Source organism: Zootoca vivipara, chromosome 6, assembly GCF_965207765.1.
Source record: "Zootoca vivipara chromosome 6, rZooViv2.hap1.1, whole genome shotgun sequence".
Taxonomy (NCBI): Eukaryota; Metazoa; Chordata; class Lepidosauria; order Squamata; family Lacertidae; genus Zootoca; species Zootoca vivipara.
Window position 1 is genome coordinate 95,962,102 of NC_142589.1, and position 16,970 is coordinate 95,979,071.

General features: G+C 49.1%; 1 protein-coding gene across 1 annotated transcript; it reads left to right on the forward strand.

The window, feature by feature from the left end:
- Nucleotides 1-4,831: 4,831 nt before the first annotated feature.
- Nucleotides 4,832-14,274, forward strand: LOC148685537 (arrestin domain-containing protein 2-like). The gene is made up of 8 exons (XM_088671278.1): nucleotides 4,832-5,141; nucleotides 6,568-6,634; nucleotides 7,791-7,938; nucleotides 8,641-8,743; nucleotides 9,655-9,911; nucleotides 10,862-11,024; nucleotides 12,452-12,609; nucleotides 12,983-14,274. The coding sequence occupies exons 1-8, from the start codon at nucleotides 4,865-4,867 to the stop codon at nucleotides 13,037-13,039; spliced, it is 1,230 nt and encodes a 409-aa protein (XP_088527404.1). The 5' UTR covers nucleotides 4,832-4,864; the 3' UTR covers nucleotides 13,040-14,274.
- Nucleotides 14,275-16,970: the final 2,696 nt, after the last annotated feature.

Sequence of the window (16,970 nt, forward strand, 5' to 3'; positions counted from 1 at the left end):
TGTCTTGCTGTTGTTGTTTTCTACCCCCCTTGGTCATGTTTTCCCCTGGAAATACTTTCTCATCCTTTCTCTGGCGGTGCATGGAGCCTCCACAGGTCGCCGCAGTCTACCTCATTTATTTATTCTGCCCTGGATGTTTTAGCTGAGTTTACCGCATTGCAAGGGGGTTGGACTAGATGCCGCCCGGGATCCCTACCAACTCTACGATTCTACGATTTCCCCGCTAAGGAGCTCGGGTGGGTGGCTTCATCCTCCTCTCTTTATCCCCGCAACGACCCTGCAAGGGAAGTTAAGCTGAGAGTGAGAGCCTCAAGACCGCCCAGCGAAGCTTCGTTGGGGATTCGAACCCCGGTCTCACTCCCTGGTCCTAACAGGCCAGCACTCTAACCACTGCACAACACTGCCTGTGGGGGGGACGGACAGAGGTGCATAAAAGCCACAGGGTGTAAGAGAGTCATTTCTTGCTTGGGATCTTCTCAGGCCGTCCCACTGCTAGAAGCAGGACACTGGGGTGATCCAAAAAGGGGATTTCGGGGCTCATATCCTGACCCCCCCCCAGCCCCCTTGCTGTCTGCTTGCAGCCCCCCCAGAGGTTTGACATGTTCACGCTGGACCCGTTGCACTTTGCATTGGCCCCCAATACTTTTCCGAGCACAATTCAAAGTGTTGGTGCTGACCTTTAAAGCCCTAAATGGCCTCGGTCCAGTATACCTGAAGGAGCGTCTCCACCCCCATCGTTCTGCCCGGACACTGAGGTCCAGCTCCGAGGGCCTTCTGGCGATTCCCTCCCTATGAGAAGTGAGGTTACAGGGAAGCAGGCAGAGGGCCTTCTCGGTGGTGGCACCCGCCCTGTGGAATGCCCTCCCAGCAGATGTCAAAGAGAAAAACAACTACCAGACTTTTAGAAGACATCTGAAGGCAGCCCTGTTTAGGGAAGTTTTTAATATTTAACTGACCAATGTATTTTAATATTTTGTTGGAAACCGCCCAGAGTGGCCAGCCAGATGGGCGGGGTATAAATATATTATTATTATTATTATTATTATTATTACTACTACTACTACTACTACTACTACTACTACTATTATTATTATTCTCGGACTTAATCCGTTCTGGAAGTCCGTTCCGAAACCGAAGCGTTCCAAAACTAAGGCGCGCTTTCCCATAGAAAGTCATGCAAAACGGATTAATCTGTTGAAGACTTTCACCTGCCATCTCATGCTAAAGAGAGAGGAATTAGACTAGGATCACAGAGCTATCGAGTTTGATGAGGCCCTCCAGAAGTCATCTAGCCCAACCCCGTGCAATGCAGGAACCCCCCTAAAAATCTCCGGTGAAAGAGAGTCCCCCTGCCCCGTGTGATGAAGTCCATTCCACCTTTGAACAACTCTCGCCATCGGGAAGTTTTAGCCGGGATCTCCTTTCTGTGGGTTTTCCTGATGGCGCGATTCAGCTCCATGAGGCCAGGAGTTCCCCTGTCTCCCACGGAGTTGGGCGTGGGCCCAGAGGCACGCCCCGATGCCCCAGATTCAGTGCCCTGCCCTCCGGCGGAGAAACAATGGGCACACCTTCTTTCGTCTCTTTCCAAAGCCCATTGGCCCAGGACCAAATCGCTGGGGGGGATTTCAGCAAGGCCTTTGACAAGGTGCCCCATGATATTCTTGTAAAGAAGCTGGTAAAATGTGGGCTAGACAATGCTACCATTCAGTGGATTTGTAGCTGGCTTACTGACCGAACCCAAAGGGTGCTCATCAATGGCTCCTCCTCATCCTGGAGAGTAGTGACTAGTGGGGTGCCACAGGGTTCTGTCTTGGGCCCAGTCTTGTTCAACATCTTTATCAATGACTTGGATGATGGGCTTGAGGGCATCCTGAGCAAGTTTGCAGATGACACCAAATTGGGAGGGGTGGCTAACACCCCAGAGGACAGGATCACACTTCAGAATGACCTTAACAGATTAGACAACTGGGCCAAAGCAAACAAGATGAATTTTAACAAGGAGAAATGTAAAGTACTACACTTGGGCAAAAAAAATGAAAGGCACAAATACAGGATGGGAGACACCTGGCTTGAGAGCAGTACATGTGAAAAGGATCTAGGAGTTTTGGTTGACCACAAACTTAACATGAGTCAGCAGTGTGATGCAGCAGCTAAAAAAGCCAATGCAATTCTGGGCTGCATCAATAGGAGTATAGCATCTAGATCAAGGGAAGTAATAGTACCACTGTATTCTGCTCTGGTCAGACCTCACCTGGAGTATTGTGTCCAGTTCTGGGCACCACAGTTCAAGAAGGATACTGATAAGCTGGAACGTGTCCAGAAGAGGGCAACCAAAATGGTCAAAGGCCTGGAAACGATGCCTTATGAGGAACGGCTTAGGGAGCTGGGTATGTTTAGCCTGGAGAAGAGAAGGTTAAGGGGTGATATGATAACCATGTTCAAATATATAAAAGGATGTCATATAAAGGAGGGAGAAAGGTTGTTTTCTGCTGCTCCAGAGAAGCGGACACGGAGCAACGGATTCAAACTACAAGAAAGAAGATTCCACCTCAACATTAGGAAGAACTTCCTGACAGTAAGAGCTGTTCGGCAGTGGAATTTGCTGCCAAGGAGTGTGGTGGAGTCTCCTTCTTTGGAGGTCTTTAAGCAGAGGCTTGACAGCCATCTGTCAGGAATGCTTTGATGGTGTTTCCTGCTTGGCAGGGGGTTGGACTGGATGGCCCTTGTGGTCTCTTCCAACTCTATGATTCTAAATCTAGGGCAGGCCCAGGTCAGGAGGTTGGGGGGAGGGAGAAACAGCCCTGCAAAGCGGGTTTGGGGGCTAATTCAAATGTGCAGGCCACTTGGCACATGTTGGTGGCACAGCTCCCCGGGTTCAATCCTCCAAACACATATCCCCTTGCCTGCTGCTGCCAGTTAGTGTAGGCACCTCTGAGGTCCCCGTTGTCTGGCTCCGTGCCAGGCAATCTTATTTTCCAGGAAAGGGTTAGAACACCTGCTTTGAGTGCAGAAGGCCCCAGGGTCAGTCTCCGGGCAGAGCTGGGAGAGAGACCCCATAATGCCGCTGCTGCCGGTCAGTGCAGCAAGGCCGGTGTTCCAGGTGAGGAATCCAGTTGGGAATTACGCAAGAAGAGGCACTGTCTTCTTGAGACAGTCCTCGGAATTGCAGAGTGGGAAGGGGCCCCGAGGGTCATCCAGCACAACCCCCCGAGGCTGCGATGCGGGAACAAACGGCGGTGAGTTGTGACAGTTAGCAACGTCCTTGCTCTGAATTTCGCTCCCCTTTCTTCACAGTGGAAACTACCCGCAGCATTGCAAATGCTTGTTTATAGATTCAATCCTTATGACGTTTCTGGTGGTCGTAAACCATGGGTAGGCAAACTAAGGCCCAGGGGCCGGATCCAACCCAATCGCCTTCTAAATCCGGCCTACGGACGGTCTGGGAATCAGTGTGTTTTTACATGAGTAGAATGTGTCCTTTTATTAAAAATGCATCTCGGGGTTATTTGTGGGGCATAGGAATTTGTTCATTCTCCCCCCCCGCAAACAAAATAGTCCGCCCCCCACAAGGTCTGAGGGACAGTGGACCGGCCCCCTGCTGAAAAAGTTTGCTGACCCCAGTGTAAACCCCTGAGGACTAGGCTCTTAGTGTCTTTCGAAGGAGCGCAGCCGCCTGCTTGGCATGCAAAACGTCCCCATTGGCATACTGTATCCGGGTAGGGCTTGGGGGGGGGGACAGAAATCTGAAACCCTGGGGAATCGCTGCCAGCCAGTGCACACAAAACTGGCCTGACTAAATAACTTAATCTCAGGGTTGTGGGTTCGAGTCTCACATTGGGCCAAATCATAGACTCATAGAGTTGGAAGAGACCACAAGGGCCATCCAGTCCAACCCCCTGCCAAGCAGGAAACACCATCAAAGCATTCTTGACATATGGCTGTCAAGCCTCTGCTTAAAGACCTCCAAAGAAGGAGACTCCACCACATTTCTTGGCATCAAATTCCACTGTCGAACAGCTCTTACTGTCAGGAAGTTCTTCCTAATGTTGAGGTGGAATCTTCTTTCTTGTAACTTGAATCCATATTCCTGCATTGCAGGGGGTTGGGATGGATGACCCTTGGGGGTCCTTCTCCAACTCTAGAATTCTATCCTTTCAGTACATTAAGCCCAAGATAAGATCGAAAGTGTATTCTCTCGAAAGTTTTAACTGGGACATACTTTGTACGGAAATAGTTCCTCTATATTTTCTTACTTACTGCTGTTACGCTATTTAATCCTGATTTAATCTTTGACAAAGGGCGGTTTATAAATGGAACGAATGAAAGAATAAATACATTTACAGGTGTGCGTTGGAGAGTGAATTATCGGCTTTCCTGTTGGGCAATTTGCGTTTGCCTTTTGTAACTTGACGCGGCGATACAAATTGCACAAACAAATGGAAACGTTTTTAGGTTGTGATACAAATAGAACCAATAAATTGAAAAATAAATAAACGAGAGAGGGAGAGATGGATATCTATCTCTTGGCTCACCCCTTTCAGCTTTCTGTTTGCTTTTTTTCTTTCCTGCCCAGTGGAGGAAAGTTTATCTCTCCGGTCTCTCCAAAACTGACCAGCCTGGGCGCGCATGCTCGCTGCCTTGTTTTTGCAAAAGCCTTCAGCTGCCTGCCAGACCTGGGGGCATTAGGGGTGGGGGTTGAGGGGGGACGTGGGGGGGGTCTGGGGGAGGGCTTTTTGTGGCGCCCCGCCCCCCTGCTCCGATAGGGCGCTCGAGACCAGGGGGCGCGGCTTGGCGAGCCTTGAAAAAGCGCTTTGCGCGGTGCGGTGCGCTCAGAACAGTCGTAGAGGCTTATTGATACGCGAAGATGATTTTTGATCGTGTGAAGCGACTTTCGGTGGAGCTGGATTGCCCCGAGGTGGCCTCGCCGCCGGTCTTCAGCTCCGGGGAGAGCGTGGCCGGCCGCGTGGTGGTGGAGCTGTCTGGCACTGCGCGCCTGGGCGCCCTCCATCTGCACGCGCAAGGCGCGGCCAAAGTGCACTGGACGGAGTCTCGCAGCGCCGGATCCAGCACCGCTTACACGCAGAGCTACAGCGACCAGGTGGAGTTCCTCAACCACCGGCAGACCCTCCTGGCCCCGTCAGGTAAGGCGTCCTCTGAGCGCGGGCAGAGCGCGCATTCTCCCTCTCCTCCCTGCGCTCCGCGGGAGCCCGGCTCGCCTGCCCGGCGCGATCTGTCTCTCTCTTGCAAAGCCTCTCCGCCTCAGCAGGGCCGGCACGGACGGGCAGCGGCTCCCCTCCTTTATTTTTCAAAGGGAAGCTGCTTTTCCAGCCAGCTCTGTAGGGCGGACACGGGCTGGCAGTGCTCTCCTCTCCCCTCCTCGGGAGCGCCGCTCAAGCGCCCAGTCTGTCTCTCTCCATGTTGCTTGCGAAGCCTCTCTGCCTCAGCAGTGCCGACGCGGGCGGGCAGCGGCTCTGCTACTTTCTAAAGAGGGGTTTGCGACAGGGAAGCTGCTTTTGGACCCAGCTCTGTAGTGCCAGCACTGGCTGGCAGCAGCCCTCCGGCAGGGCTGCCGCTTCTTAGAGAACCCGAGAGAAGATGCCAGAGACCTTTCTAAAACGGAAAGCAAGACTCCAGTCCGCGTGATCCTCGGAACAGAGGGGGAACCCAACAGCTCGCTGAGCCGTGGGCCTTAAAAATAGAGCAGGACCCTGAATAAATAGGGAGCAGCCTTATATGAAGCCCACAGGCTGGCAGTAGCAGCTCTCTGACATTTCTGGGCAGGGAGTTCTCCCCCCACAAATTGAATCTGGGACGTTCTGCATGCAGGGCAGATGCCCTCCCGGCAGAAGACGAACTGTTTTGCTATGCTTCCAAGTTGCATTGCGGGGGCGGGTTGGGCTGCATGACCTTTGGGGTGCCCCTCCCAGCTCTACAATTCTAGGATTCTTTCACATGCTCTGGCCCAGCTTTCCCTTAAGAAAGGCCAGTTGCAATTGGAAAACAGGAGTTGCAGGTTTTTCGAATCTGGGTGGGATGTTTGTTTGCAATTTCCCAGGGGGCGAACTTGCGGCTGCCGCCTCCTGGGGTCACACACACACACACACCGGCCTTGCTGACCTCGGCTCATCTTCCTCCAAGGGGCAGATTTTGCCCAAGCCGATTCTATTCCTGGGAGCCGGGCGCTTACATAATGCAAAAGCCCTGGGAGATCTTGCCTGTCTCAACTGGGGCGTATTTGCAGGCCTGGGGGGGCACCTTCTGCTAAAAACTCCCCTTTGCAGGGCACCTGGGCTGTAGGAACCGAGTATATTTTGGGGGGAGAGAGAGATTGTTGTGTAATACCTTCTGAACCCACCCTTTTCGCTGTGTGCTCATTAACGATCGCGGGTTGTTTATGGGAAGCAAAAAAAAGTCTCATGCTTTTGGCTGAGTGTGGATGTTGTGTTGAATTTCCTTCGTTTGACTGCTGCAGGAAAACAGCAAGCTCCTCTCCAGAAAAACATCTCTTTTTTAAAAAAAAGGTCTGTTATTCGTTTCAACTTCCTTTATTTTTTGTTTTCCCAACAGACAACGGAGGCGCCACTGTCCTTCAGGCTGGCCGACATGAATTCCCTTTCACTTTCCAGCTGCCAGAGTAAGTCAAACACTTCTTCAAATTATTATTATTATTAATATTATTATTATTATTAGATTTGTGGAGAGATTGCATCTGGAAGCAACTTGGCAGCGCAGCAAAAAACCTAACCGCCATTGCATGTCAGTGCAGCCACCGCCATTGCATGTTGCCTTTGCATTTTTTATGATTATCATTTCGTTATCAGCCTTTGCCCAACCTGATCCCCCCCCCCCAGTATTTCTGGAGCGGATCTGGTTGGCATTTCTTGCGGTAGGGGGTGGTGGTCCAGAATGACCCTTTGAATCCCTTCCAACTCTATGAAACAAGTTCGGGCAATTTCATACATAAAACGAACTTCAAATCCCAAGACAAAATACCCACCCAGATTTTTTTTTAAAAAGTAGTTTTATAAGTTGTGTCTTTGTTTATCAATGTGATCTTTTGTATGTTATTTTATGCCTTGTGACTTGTTGGTTGTAGCTTAGTAATTTATTTATTGTGAGGAGCGAATTTCTGTCCAGCTATTATTTGCTATTGTTTCGAGAGCTAATTTTATTGGGTCCTATTATAGATTATGGAATATTCCATTGATACGAGTTGTTCCATTTTAAAGTTAACCTTTTATTGAGGCTAAACATCTGCCGATGTTTGGAGAGTCAATTTTACTGGGTGCTATTCTCTCCTAATAGATAATGGAATATTCCTTTATTTGATAGGAACTGTTCCATCATAAAGTTACCGTTTTATTAAACATCTGCCGATGTTTGGAGAGTCAATTTTACTGGGTGCTATTCTAATCGATTGCGGAATATTCCTTTATTCGATAGGAACCGTTCCATCTTAAAGCGACGTCTTGTTACGGCGTCTGTTCTTTCTTGTATGTTGGGTTGCCTTAAACTGCCTTGTGTGTCGTCACATAGAAAGTGTCCAAATTAAAAATGAAACGGAGCAAAACGGAAGATATTTTGGGTTGGGTTACGGACTCGGAGCCCCCTCCTAGCAGGAGGGAAATGTTTCGGGAAGCTTTTAATAGTGGATGAATTATTGTATTTTCATATTTTGCTGGAAGCCGCCCAGAGTGGCTGGGGAAACGCAGCCAGATGGGCGGGGTATAAAGAAATTATTATTATTATTAGGTCTCATTTTTCATACTTCCTTTCTCTTCCCTTGATAGATCCTTGGCTACTTCCTTTGAGGGAAAACACGGAAGCGTCCGCTATTGGGTGAAAGCCAAGCTCCACCGTCCCTGGGCTTCCGTCAAGAAAGCCAAAAAGGATTTCACCATTATTGAGCCCATCGATATCAACACGCCGGCGTTACTGGTGAGTTGGGGAGGCAAAGCGATTTGGCGAGGGATTTGGGAACCAATTCTGTGACCGATTCCCCAACTTCAGGATAGCTCAGCCGGTAGGGCGTGAGGACCCTCGGGGTCACAGATCTGAGCCCCATGCCGGGCAAATTGTGGGGTCAGGCTAAATGAACCTTGGGGTTCCTTCCAATTTTGCGATTCATATGAACTTTATTGCATTTTCGGAATTTACAAAAAAAAGAAAAAAATTGACCACATATTCAAAGATGAAAAGAAAGATTCCCAAATGCAGGATAGAAATGTTTGAAGGTCTAACATAATCAAAATAACATTGAAAAAGGAAACAAATGCCAGTTTTGCAATTCAGCTCAGGGGGGGCTTTTTCCAGCCCTATTTAAAACCGGGACGTTTTGCCTATGATGATGATGATGATATCTTCCGGAATAACACTTGTAGTGTAATGATGACCTTTGGACATAACGGAGATACTAAAATTAGGATTATTATAAAAGATGCAGAAAGAGAGGATTAACAATAAGAGGAGGAGGGAAAGTCCAGGAGATTCTTGGGAATCTCGCTTTTATATTTTATGTTGTTATCTGAATTTTAATCTGGAAAATCAAATTAAAAATAATAATAATAATTAATTAATAATAATAATAATAATAATAATAATAATAATAAATTGTCTTCCTTCTCTGCTTCTGCCCATCAGGCTCCACAAGCCGGTGCCAAGGAGAAGCTGGCACGCGCCTGGTATTGCAACCGAGGGCAGGTCTCCGTCTCCGCCAAGATCGACCGGAAAGGCTATACCCCAGGTGAGTTGTAGGGGGCATCCCCTGGAAGTGGAGATCGGGGGGGGGGGTGTGGCTTATGGCGAAGCTCGGCCCATCAGCCAGAGGACCCAGGCCACTTGACTCTGTGGCGTCTAGGGTTGGCATACGGGGAATCCGCCGGTGGCCCTGAGGAAACACAGTTGCTTAGAACCATTGGGTCACCCAGCGGTCACCCAGCCTGACCCCCTGAAAATGCAGGTGTCGCGGCTTGCGAAATCCCTAGGCGGTAGCTGCTTGGCCCCCATTTAAAAAAACCTCCAAGGAAGGACAGCTGGCTGCCAGCCCTTCGCTCCCCACAACAGATTTCCTCGCTTCCCAAAAGTCCAGCTGAAACATTTGCCCTGCCCATTGCGATTTTTAAATATATTATTATTATTATTATTATTATTATTATTATTATTATTATTATTACCCTGCCCATCTGGTTGGGTTTCCCCAGCCCCTCTGAGCGGCTTTCAACAGAGCATTAAAAACAGAATAAAACTTCAAACATTGAAAGCTTCCCTGAACAGGGCTGCCTTCAGATGTCTTAATAATAATAATAATAATAATAATAATAATAATAATAATAATAATGTACCACCCTTTATCAGAAGATCCCAGGGTGCAGTATGCAACATTAAGATCACATTGCAGAACGGTGATAAAAAACAAAAAATCGCAGAATTGGAAAGGGACCCTGCGGGTTATCTAGTCCAACCCCCTGCAATGTAGCGGGTCTCGAACCCGCAACCTTCATGTTACCGGCGCCAACGGAGCTCTCCGGGCTCACAGTATAATAAAAAGCTGGCTGGCCAGCAGGACAAAGGTCGAGGGAGCTTTAGGAACAGGGGTTTGCCTGCGTGTGTTTCCCTGCTCCCTTTAACGCAGCAATGTGCCCATTTCCCTGCCAGGTGAGGTGATCCCCATCTTTGCCGAGATCGACAACTGCACCACCCGCACGGTGGTCCCCAAGGCGGCCATCATCCAGACGCAGACCTTCGTGGCCCGCGGCACCAGGAAGCAGAAGAAGTCCGTGGTGGCCTCCATGCTGGGCGATGCCATCGCGGCCGGAAAGAGGGAAGTGTGGCACGGCCGGGCAATCAAGATCCCCCCCGTGGGACCCTCCATCCTCGAGTGTCGCATCCTCCATGTCGAGTACACGCTCAAGGTGAGAAGCGGGGGGGGGAGTCTGGCCTAGCGGGCGGAGCGAGCGAGGGAGGTCTTGGGGTGAAAACCCTGGGGGGGGGACCTTCTGCGGTTCCAGGGGGGATGCGGAGAGCCATTGGGTGTCACTGCCCGGTGTCGCCGACACGGGCCCGCAGCAAAGTTCAGCAGGGTTTCCGATTCGGGCTTTTCGGGAGTTCGGACTTGGGATAATCAGAGTTGGAAGGGGTCCCGAGGGTATAAGGTGGTATTTTTTTAATATAATAATAATAATAATAATAATATAATAATAATAATAAATTTAGTCCAGCCCCCTGCCACACAGCAGATGAGCAGGGTACAAATAATGAATTATTATTATTATTATTTATTCAGAAGTGTCGTTCCCTTCAGAGAGAGAGAGCAGGGCGATGCCTCTCCTTCAACTAGGGTTGGCAAACCTCTGGCATCTAAAAGAACGAATGCTTGTTACCTATTATTATTATTATTATTATTATTATTATTATTATTATTCTACCACTACCGTGTTTTTCCATGTATAAGACACCCCCACGTAGAAGACGACCCCTATTTTTTGAGCCCAAAATGAAGAAATAAAGAATTGCAACGTTCCGTTTATAAGAGGACCCCCGCAATTTTAAACTTAAAAAATGGGGGGGGATATACTCTTACACACGGAAAAATACAGTATTTCCTGAATTTATATACCGCCCTATACCCGGGGGCCTCGGGGTTGGACTAGATGACTCTCAAGGTCCCTTTCCAACCGTGGTTTTATGTTTTAAATCCCCAACTCTCTGCAATTCCACGGTTCTCAGAGCAGGGATCTCATTTTCCCGGATCCCGTTCCGCAGCGGATCCGGTGCTGTCCAGGTTGCATGAGATGTAGGAGGCCCTAATTTCATTTATTTATTTTTATTTTTAAAAATGCCTCGTTTTTTGCCCACTTGGCAGGTCTGCATCGAGATCCCGGGGACTTCGAAGCTGTTCCTGGAACTGCCGCTGGTCATCGGCACAATCCCCTTGCACCCCTTTGGCAGCCGCACCTCCAGCATCAGCAGCCAATACAGCGTCAATCTGGATTGGGCCCGGATGGCAATTCCAGAAGAACCCGAGGGTAAGAACCCATAAAAATTCAGACCTTGCAACGCTGTTTTTAGGGGCAATTTTATATTGCCTTGCGCGCCTGTGTTGCAGTTGGTTTTCGCCAGCGAAGCCCTACTCAAGAGTAGACCCACCAGCACCAATCGATAAAAGATACAAATTTGGAATCTTTTAGAGAAGACGGGAATGGGAATAACTTTTCTTATAAAATAGCTTTATATAAAGAAATTTTGTAAAAAACGATTTTATATAAAGAACTTTTAAAAAACGATTTTATATAAAGAACTTTTAAAAAACGATTTTATATAAGGAACTTTATAAAACAATTTTATATAAGGAACTTTATAAAACGACTTTACAAAATAACTGCATAAAAAATGAACCTCCTGTGTAAAGTTGCGGAGACTGGAAACCTATCTATCTACGGTATCTAAAACCTTTCTTATAAAATAGCTTGATATAAAGAACTTTTTAAAAAACGATTTTATATAAGGAGCGCTTTATAAAACGACTTTACAAAATAGCCGCATATAAAAAGAACGTCCTATGTAAAGCTGTTCCTGCAGGCGGGTTTAGAAGCGCAGAACGTATTAAGGAGCAGCGTCGGAGAGGATGAAATTAGAGGAGGCAGAAATCATTTAATGTGTCGACACAAATAGAAGTTATTAAGATTGCGGTTGTTACATAAGTAGGATCATTATTACAACCGGAACGTAATGGAAGTGAATAAGAGTTTGGAACGCAAATACTCAAGCCATCAATTCTAGCCCAATCCTAGCCTTATATAAATTATATAATTCGGTATTTTGGTGTGAATAATTGTATTATAAATTGGCATTGTAATAACGAGGCGACAATTAGATGGTAATTGAAAAGTCATAGAAATTATTATATATAAAAAGGGAAGGCGGGAGCTTTAAACGCAATTGTACGAAATTTGGGTGATGAATGGAGAAATTGGGTAAAGGGGAATCTAAAAACGGTTGAGCGACAGGTGGAGCTTTCCGTACGGGAAAGAAGAATGAAATATTCTTTTAAGGGGAGGGGGGATCACGTTCCACCAATGGGTTTTCTCTGAGTAAATAATAATAATAATAATAATATAATAATAATAATAATAATAATAATAATATAATTAATTTCTCAACCTCTGGGTCCCCCGCTGTCTTTGGACTACAACTCCCATTATCCATAGCTGGCGGGAACATGGACGATGGGAATTGTAGTCCGACAGCAGCCTGGAGAAAGGCCAGTATTAGGCTTATCCCACCTGGCAGGGTTGTTGGGAGGAGGAGGAACAACAAACAGGTGCGTCAAGCCGCCTTGGGGAGGTGAAAAAGTTGGGGTCCCAAAATGGCCCCTTTCCCCCCCTAAAAATATATATATAAAAAACCTTCTCAAAGCAACCCATTAACTCTTCCCCTTGTGCTCTCTCTGCAGCTCCGCCTGAATACTCGTCTGTCGTGTCCGGCGAGGAACCCCTGGAGACCCTCTCGCCACCCAGCCAGGACAGCAGCGGCCCCCCCGGCGTCCTCGAAGGGCCCTTTTTCGCCTACATCCAGGAATTCCGCTTCCGGCCACCTCCGCTGTATTCCGAGGTGAGCTTACTGAGGACTAGAAACCCTGACGTTTGAAAGGCGGGCGGCCGTGGGCCTCCTTGGCCCGCCTCACTGGTGGGGAGAAGGAGCAGGCTGTTTTGGGCGTACACCCCAGAGGTCATCCATCCCAACCCCCATGTCACGCAGGAACCTTGATTTGAACCCACGACCCTGAGTTTCAAAGCTCTTTGCACAGGCTGGGTGACCCCATGGGTCCCTTCGACGGGGGCGCCCCTTAAAATGGGCACTGGGCTGCTCCTTGTCCCCTCTTGAACCCCGTGCCTTGCAGGGGGTTGGGCTAGATGACAGCCGGGATCCCGTGCAGCATTCGACGAATCTTCGCTAACCTCTCTCTTCCTCCTCTCCTTTCAAGGTGGATCCCAACCCCCCTTCGGACACCGCCATCCGCCCCCGCTGCATGACCTGCTGAGAGGCGCTCGGCTGCTATTAGATCTCTTTGGATGGATCTCTTTTGGGATCCCGTGAGGAAGAAGGAGCCGCCGGCAACCCCGGAGGCTGGAACCCCCCGCAATCTGCGTGCGAATGAGGAGAGGGGCTCCGGCGGGGAGATGGCTCCTTGACCACCCGCACCCCCCGAGGCGGCAGAGGCGATGGTTTCGGGTGTCCCAGACCGACAGCACCCGATCCGCCGAGATTTCCCTTTACGGAGGAGGAAAGGGGGACATTTGCCCCCCCCCCAAGGGGGAATGCCTGCCTTGTGACTCAGACACTTTACAGCATTCCCGGTTTCTCTTAAGACCAGCTGAGTCTCCCGACACATACGGGCGAGAAAATAGGGTGCAGAAATTCCCCAGGGAGCGGCTCCTCTGCGGGACAAATTGCGGGGTTGAGCAAAGGTTTTGGGGTTCCCCCCTGATTTTATCCCATCCACGAACCCGCCGCTCTGGGTTTCAGGGCGGGAAGATCCACCCGTAGGTTTTTAAGGTGTTCTGGGGTGGGGAAAAGAGGATCGGAACAGCTTGGCAGGAGAGAGCAAGGAACCTTTGTGCTGTTGAAGGCTAAGAAAATTAGTTGCTCCAGAGAAGGATTCCACCTCAACATTAGGAAGAACTTCCTGACAGTAAGAGCTGTTCAACAGTGGAATTTGCTGCCAAGGAGTGTGGTGGAGTCTCCTTCTTTGGAGGTATTTAAGCAGAGGCTTGGCAGGCATATGTCAAGAATGCTTTGATGGTGCTTCCTGCTTGGCAGGGGGTTGGACTGGATGGCCCTTGTGGTCTCTTCCAACTCTAGGATTCTATGTGGGGTTTTTTTGCCTTTTTGGGTGCAGACCAGACCCCAAATTCTGGGCATTTTGAAGAAGTTGTGGGGGGATTGAAGAAAATAGTTTTCTTCTTCTTCCCTCTGAAATTGCATTCCACTTTCCAGAGCTAGCTGGTCTCCAGGGGAGGGACGTATTTTGATTCCCCCCCCACATTGGGACAGCGGCCTTAAGTTGTAAATATGTGTAAATATGATTTTCCTGATATGCTGTGGCTCGATGAAGAACTTACACAAAAGAACCAGTTTCCAGGTTCATATTTTTATAGAATACTTGCGGCCTTTTCAGGAAGAAAAAAACCCCTCAAAAAACTGTATTTGAAAACGAGGCTTTGTAAGTTTGCAGGCTTTTTTGTACAAGTGTTGAAATAAAAGTTGTGAAATTTACTCTGTGTCTTCCTGAGTTTCTTGCCTCCGTCCCCCAAAACTGCAAGGAGGGGGGAGGGCTATGATATTTAACCCGACTTGGGACTCCCCTGTGGTTTCCGGGGAACCTTTGTGTGCAAAATCTTGAAAAAACCGCCCTAAATGTCAATAATGGAAAGTGATAAGAAGCTGCTGTTTTCCCACTGAGTCAAAACATCCACCTAACTCAATATTGCCTGCACTGGCTGGCAGCAGCTCTTGGGGATTTTCAGGAAAGGATCGTAGAATTGTAGAGCCGGAAGGGGCACGAGGGTCATCTATCTAGCCCAACCCTGTGTAATGCAGGAATCTTTGCTTTCTTTTGGCCCCCGCCAGCGAGGCCAGGGGGGGGGTCTGGGCCAACCAGGACCCCCAGACACCCTGCCCAGTGTGCTTGCATCACAAGGAGAGGTCCCTCTGATTTTCCCCTTCACCCCTGGAAGCACACTCCATTGTCTCTCAAGGTGCCAACAACAATGGATCCCGTCTTGGAACGGGCTGGCGGGAATGGCCCTCTGTGGGCAGGTGGGCTCTCCAACCCGCCGACTTCCGCATGAAAGCATCTGCTCTGCCGTGGAGATGGCCCCTGCCCCCCCAGGGCGACAGGCCCGAGTTGGGGTCCCCAACAACTCACGCAGTGCCAGATTTAGGTAGAAGCTCAACAAGCTCCACCTTAGGGCCCCACTCTCTTGGGAGCCCCCCAAAAACTTAAAGGGGGGGGAACCCGGATTTCCATTTCCATTTCCAAAATATAAGATAAAAAAACAAATAAAATAAAACCTACATATAGCAAGAGTGTTTTGTGTTGTGTCAGCCCTTGCGCACGGTACATAGTGACACATATTGGTTAGGAGGTCCACTACCACCAGTACTGCTGTCTTGCCCCTGGAAGAGGGCAAATCGGTGACGAAATCAATGGACACCACCTCCCAAGGCCTATTGGGCGTGGGCAACGGCTCAAGCAGTCCTGCCGGCGCTGCTCTGTCCCCTTTCGCCCTCTGACAAGTGTCGCAGCCTCTGACGACGTCTCGGACGTCCTCCCGCAGCCTCTGGCCACCAGAAGTGTCTCGTGATCAATTGTGTAGTCTTGTCCCTCCCAAAGTGGCCCGCTGTCGGGTTGTCATGCATTAGTCGGAGGACCTTACCTCTCAGAGAGGTGGTGGGTAGGTACAGGGCCCCCTGGTGAAAGAGTAACCCCCCCTTTCTCCGTAAAGCCCTGGGTGTCCCCTTTCCCCGCCCCCAGAACATCTTGTATCCTGCTGGTCACTTGGCTCTGTGCCTGTCCTGGATATCTGGACATGTGTCAAGACACGCCCCCCCCCAGTGCCAAATTTACTTCTAAGCTAAAGCTCTAGCTTAGGGCCCCACTCTCGGGGGCGGGGGGCGGGCCAAAACAATTAAAGGGAAAACAACAACCTGGATGTACATTTCCAAAATAAAATCTATCTACCGTATCTATCTTTCTTGGGACACTTTCTTGGGTGGCGCTAAACCCCAGAGTCTAGGGCTTGCTGATCAGAAGGTCAGCGGTTCGAATCCCTGTGACGGGGTGAGCTCCTGTTGCTCGGTCCCGGCTCCTGCCAACCTAGCAGTTTGGAAGCACGTCAAAGTGCAAGTAGATAAATAGGGACCGCTCTGACGGGAAGGTAAATGGTGTTTCCGTGTGCTGCTCTGGTTTGCCAGAAGCGGCTTAGTCATGCTGGCCACATGACCTGGAAGCTATACGCCGGCTCCCTCAGCCAATAATGCGAGATGAGCGCCGCAACCCCAGAGTCGGTCACGACTGGACCTAATGGTCAGGGGTCCCTTTACCTTTTCAGTGGTACCTCGGTTTATGAACACAATTGGTTCCGGAAGTCTGTTCATAAACTGAAGCGTTCATAAACTGAAGCGAACTTTCCCATTGAAAGTAATGGAAAGTGAATTAATCCGTTCCAGGTGGGTCCGTGGCGTTTGTAAACCGAAAATTCATAATCCGAGGTGTTCATAAACCGAGGTTCCACTGTATCTATCTTTCTATCTATCCATCTATTTATGCCAATGTCGGATTTACGTATAAACTAAACAAGCTCTAGCTTAGAGCCCCACTCTCTTGGGGGCCCCCCAAAACCATTTAGGAGGTGCGTCCCCCGGCGTCCACCCCAGAAAGAAAAGCTCTGGGTATAAATAATAAAATCATAATAGTTATTAACTATTTTTTAAACAAGGCATAAGGCAAGGAGCTCGAATCCTAATAACGAGGGGCTTTCTTTTCGCTCCTTGCTTTCCGTTCCCATGAACACAGGAATGCGACAAAAGCAACATAAATCGTATGGAATAATCGACAAAGGCTTGCAAATCAAACCTGGTAGGAGCTGCTTCGCCGGTGGGGTTTCTGGCTGAGGAACCCAAAAAAACCCGGACCGTGCCGGACTTGGAACGATAAAACCAATGTCTGATTAGCTTTTGCAGGCCCTGCTTGCTTTGCAAAATTTCCTTTGCAAAACCCGAAACCTGGGAGTGTCTCTAAACTCCCTGCAGAAAGTAATTGTCCCTGGCTTGGCTCGTTTCCCTAGGGACACACACCCAATTGTGATCGACATCTTTGCCCTTTGCACACACCCTGCAAATTCACCCGCGCACCAATATTGGCACACCCTTTTCCTCGCACTGGGAGGCCTGCGTTTCCAAAACTGCCT

Bases quoted from the DNA above. Each gene is read 5' to 3' on its own strand.
- LOC148685537 (XM_088671278.1), top strand. From the start codon at position 4,865: ATGATTTTTGATCGTGTGAAGCGACTTTCGGTGGAGCTGGATTGCCCC. The intron at 5,142-6,567 runs GTAAGGCGTCCT...TTTTCCCAACAG, and splicing joins GACCCTCCTGGCCCCGTCAG to ACAACGGAGGCGCCACTGTC. The intron at 12,610-12,982 runs GTGAGCTTACTG...TCTCCTTTCAAG, and splicing joins CACCTCCGCTGTATTCCGAG to GTGGATCCCAACCCCCCTTC.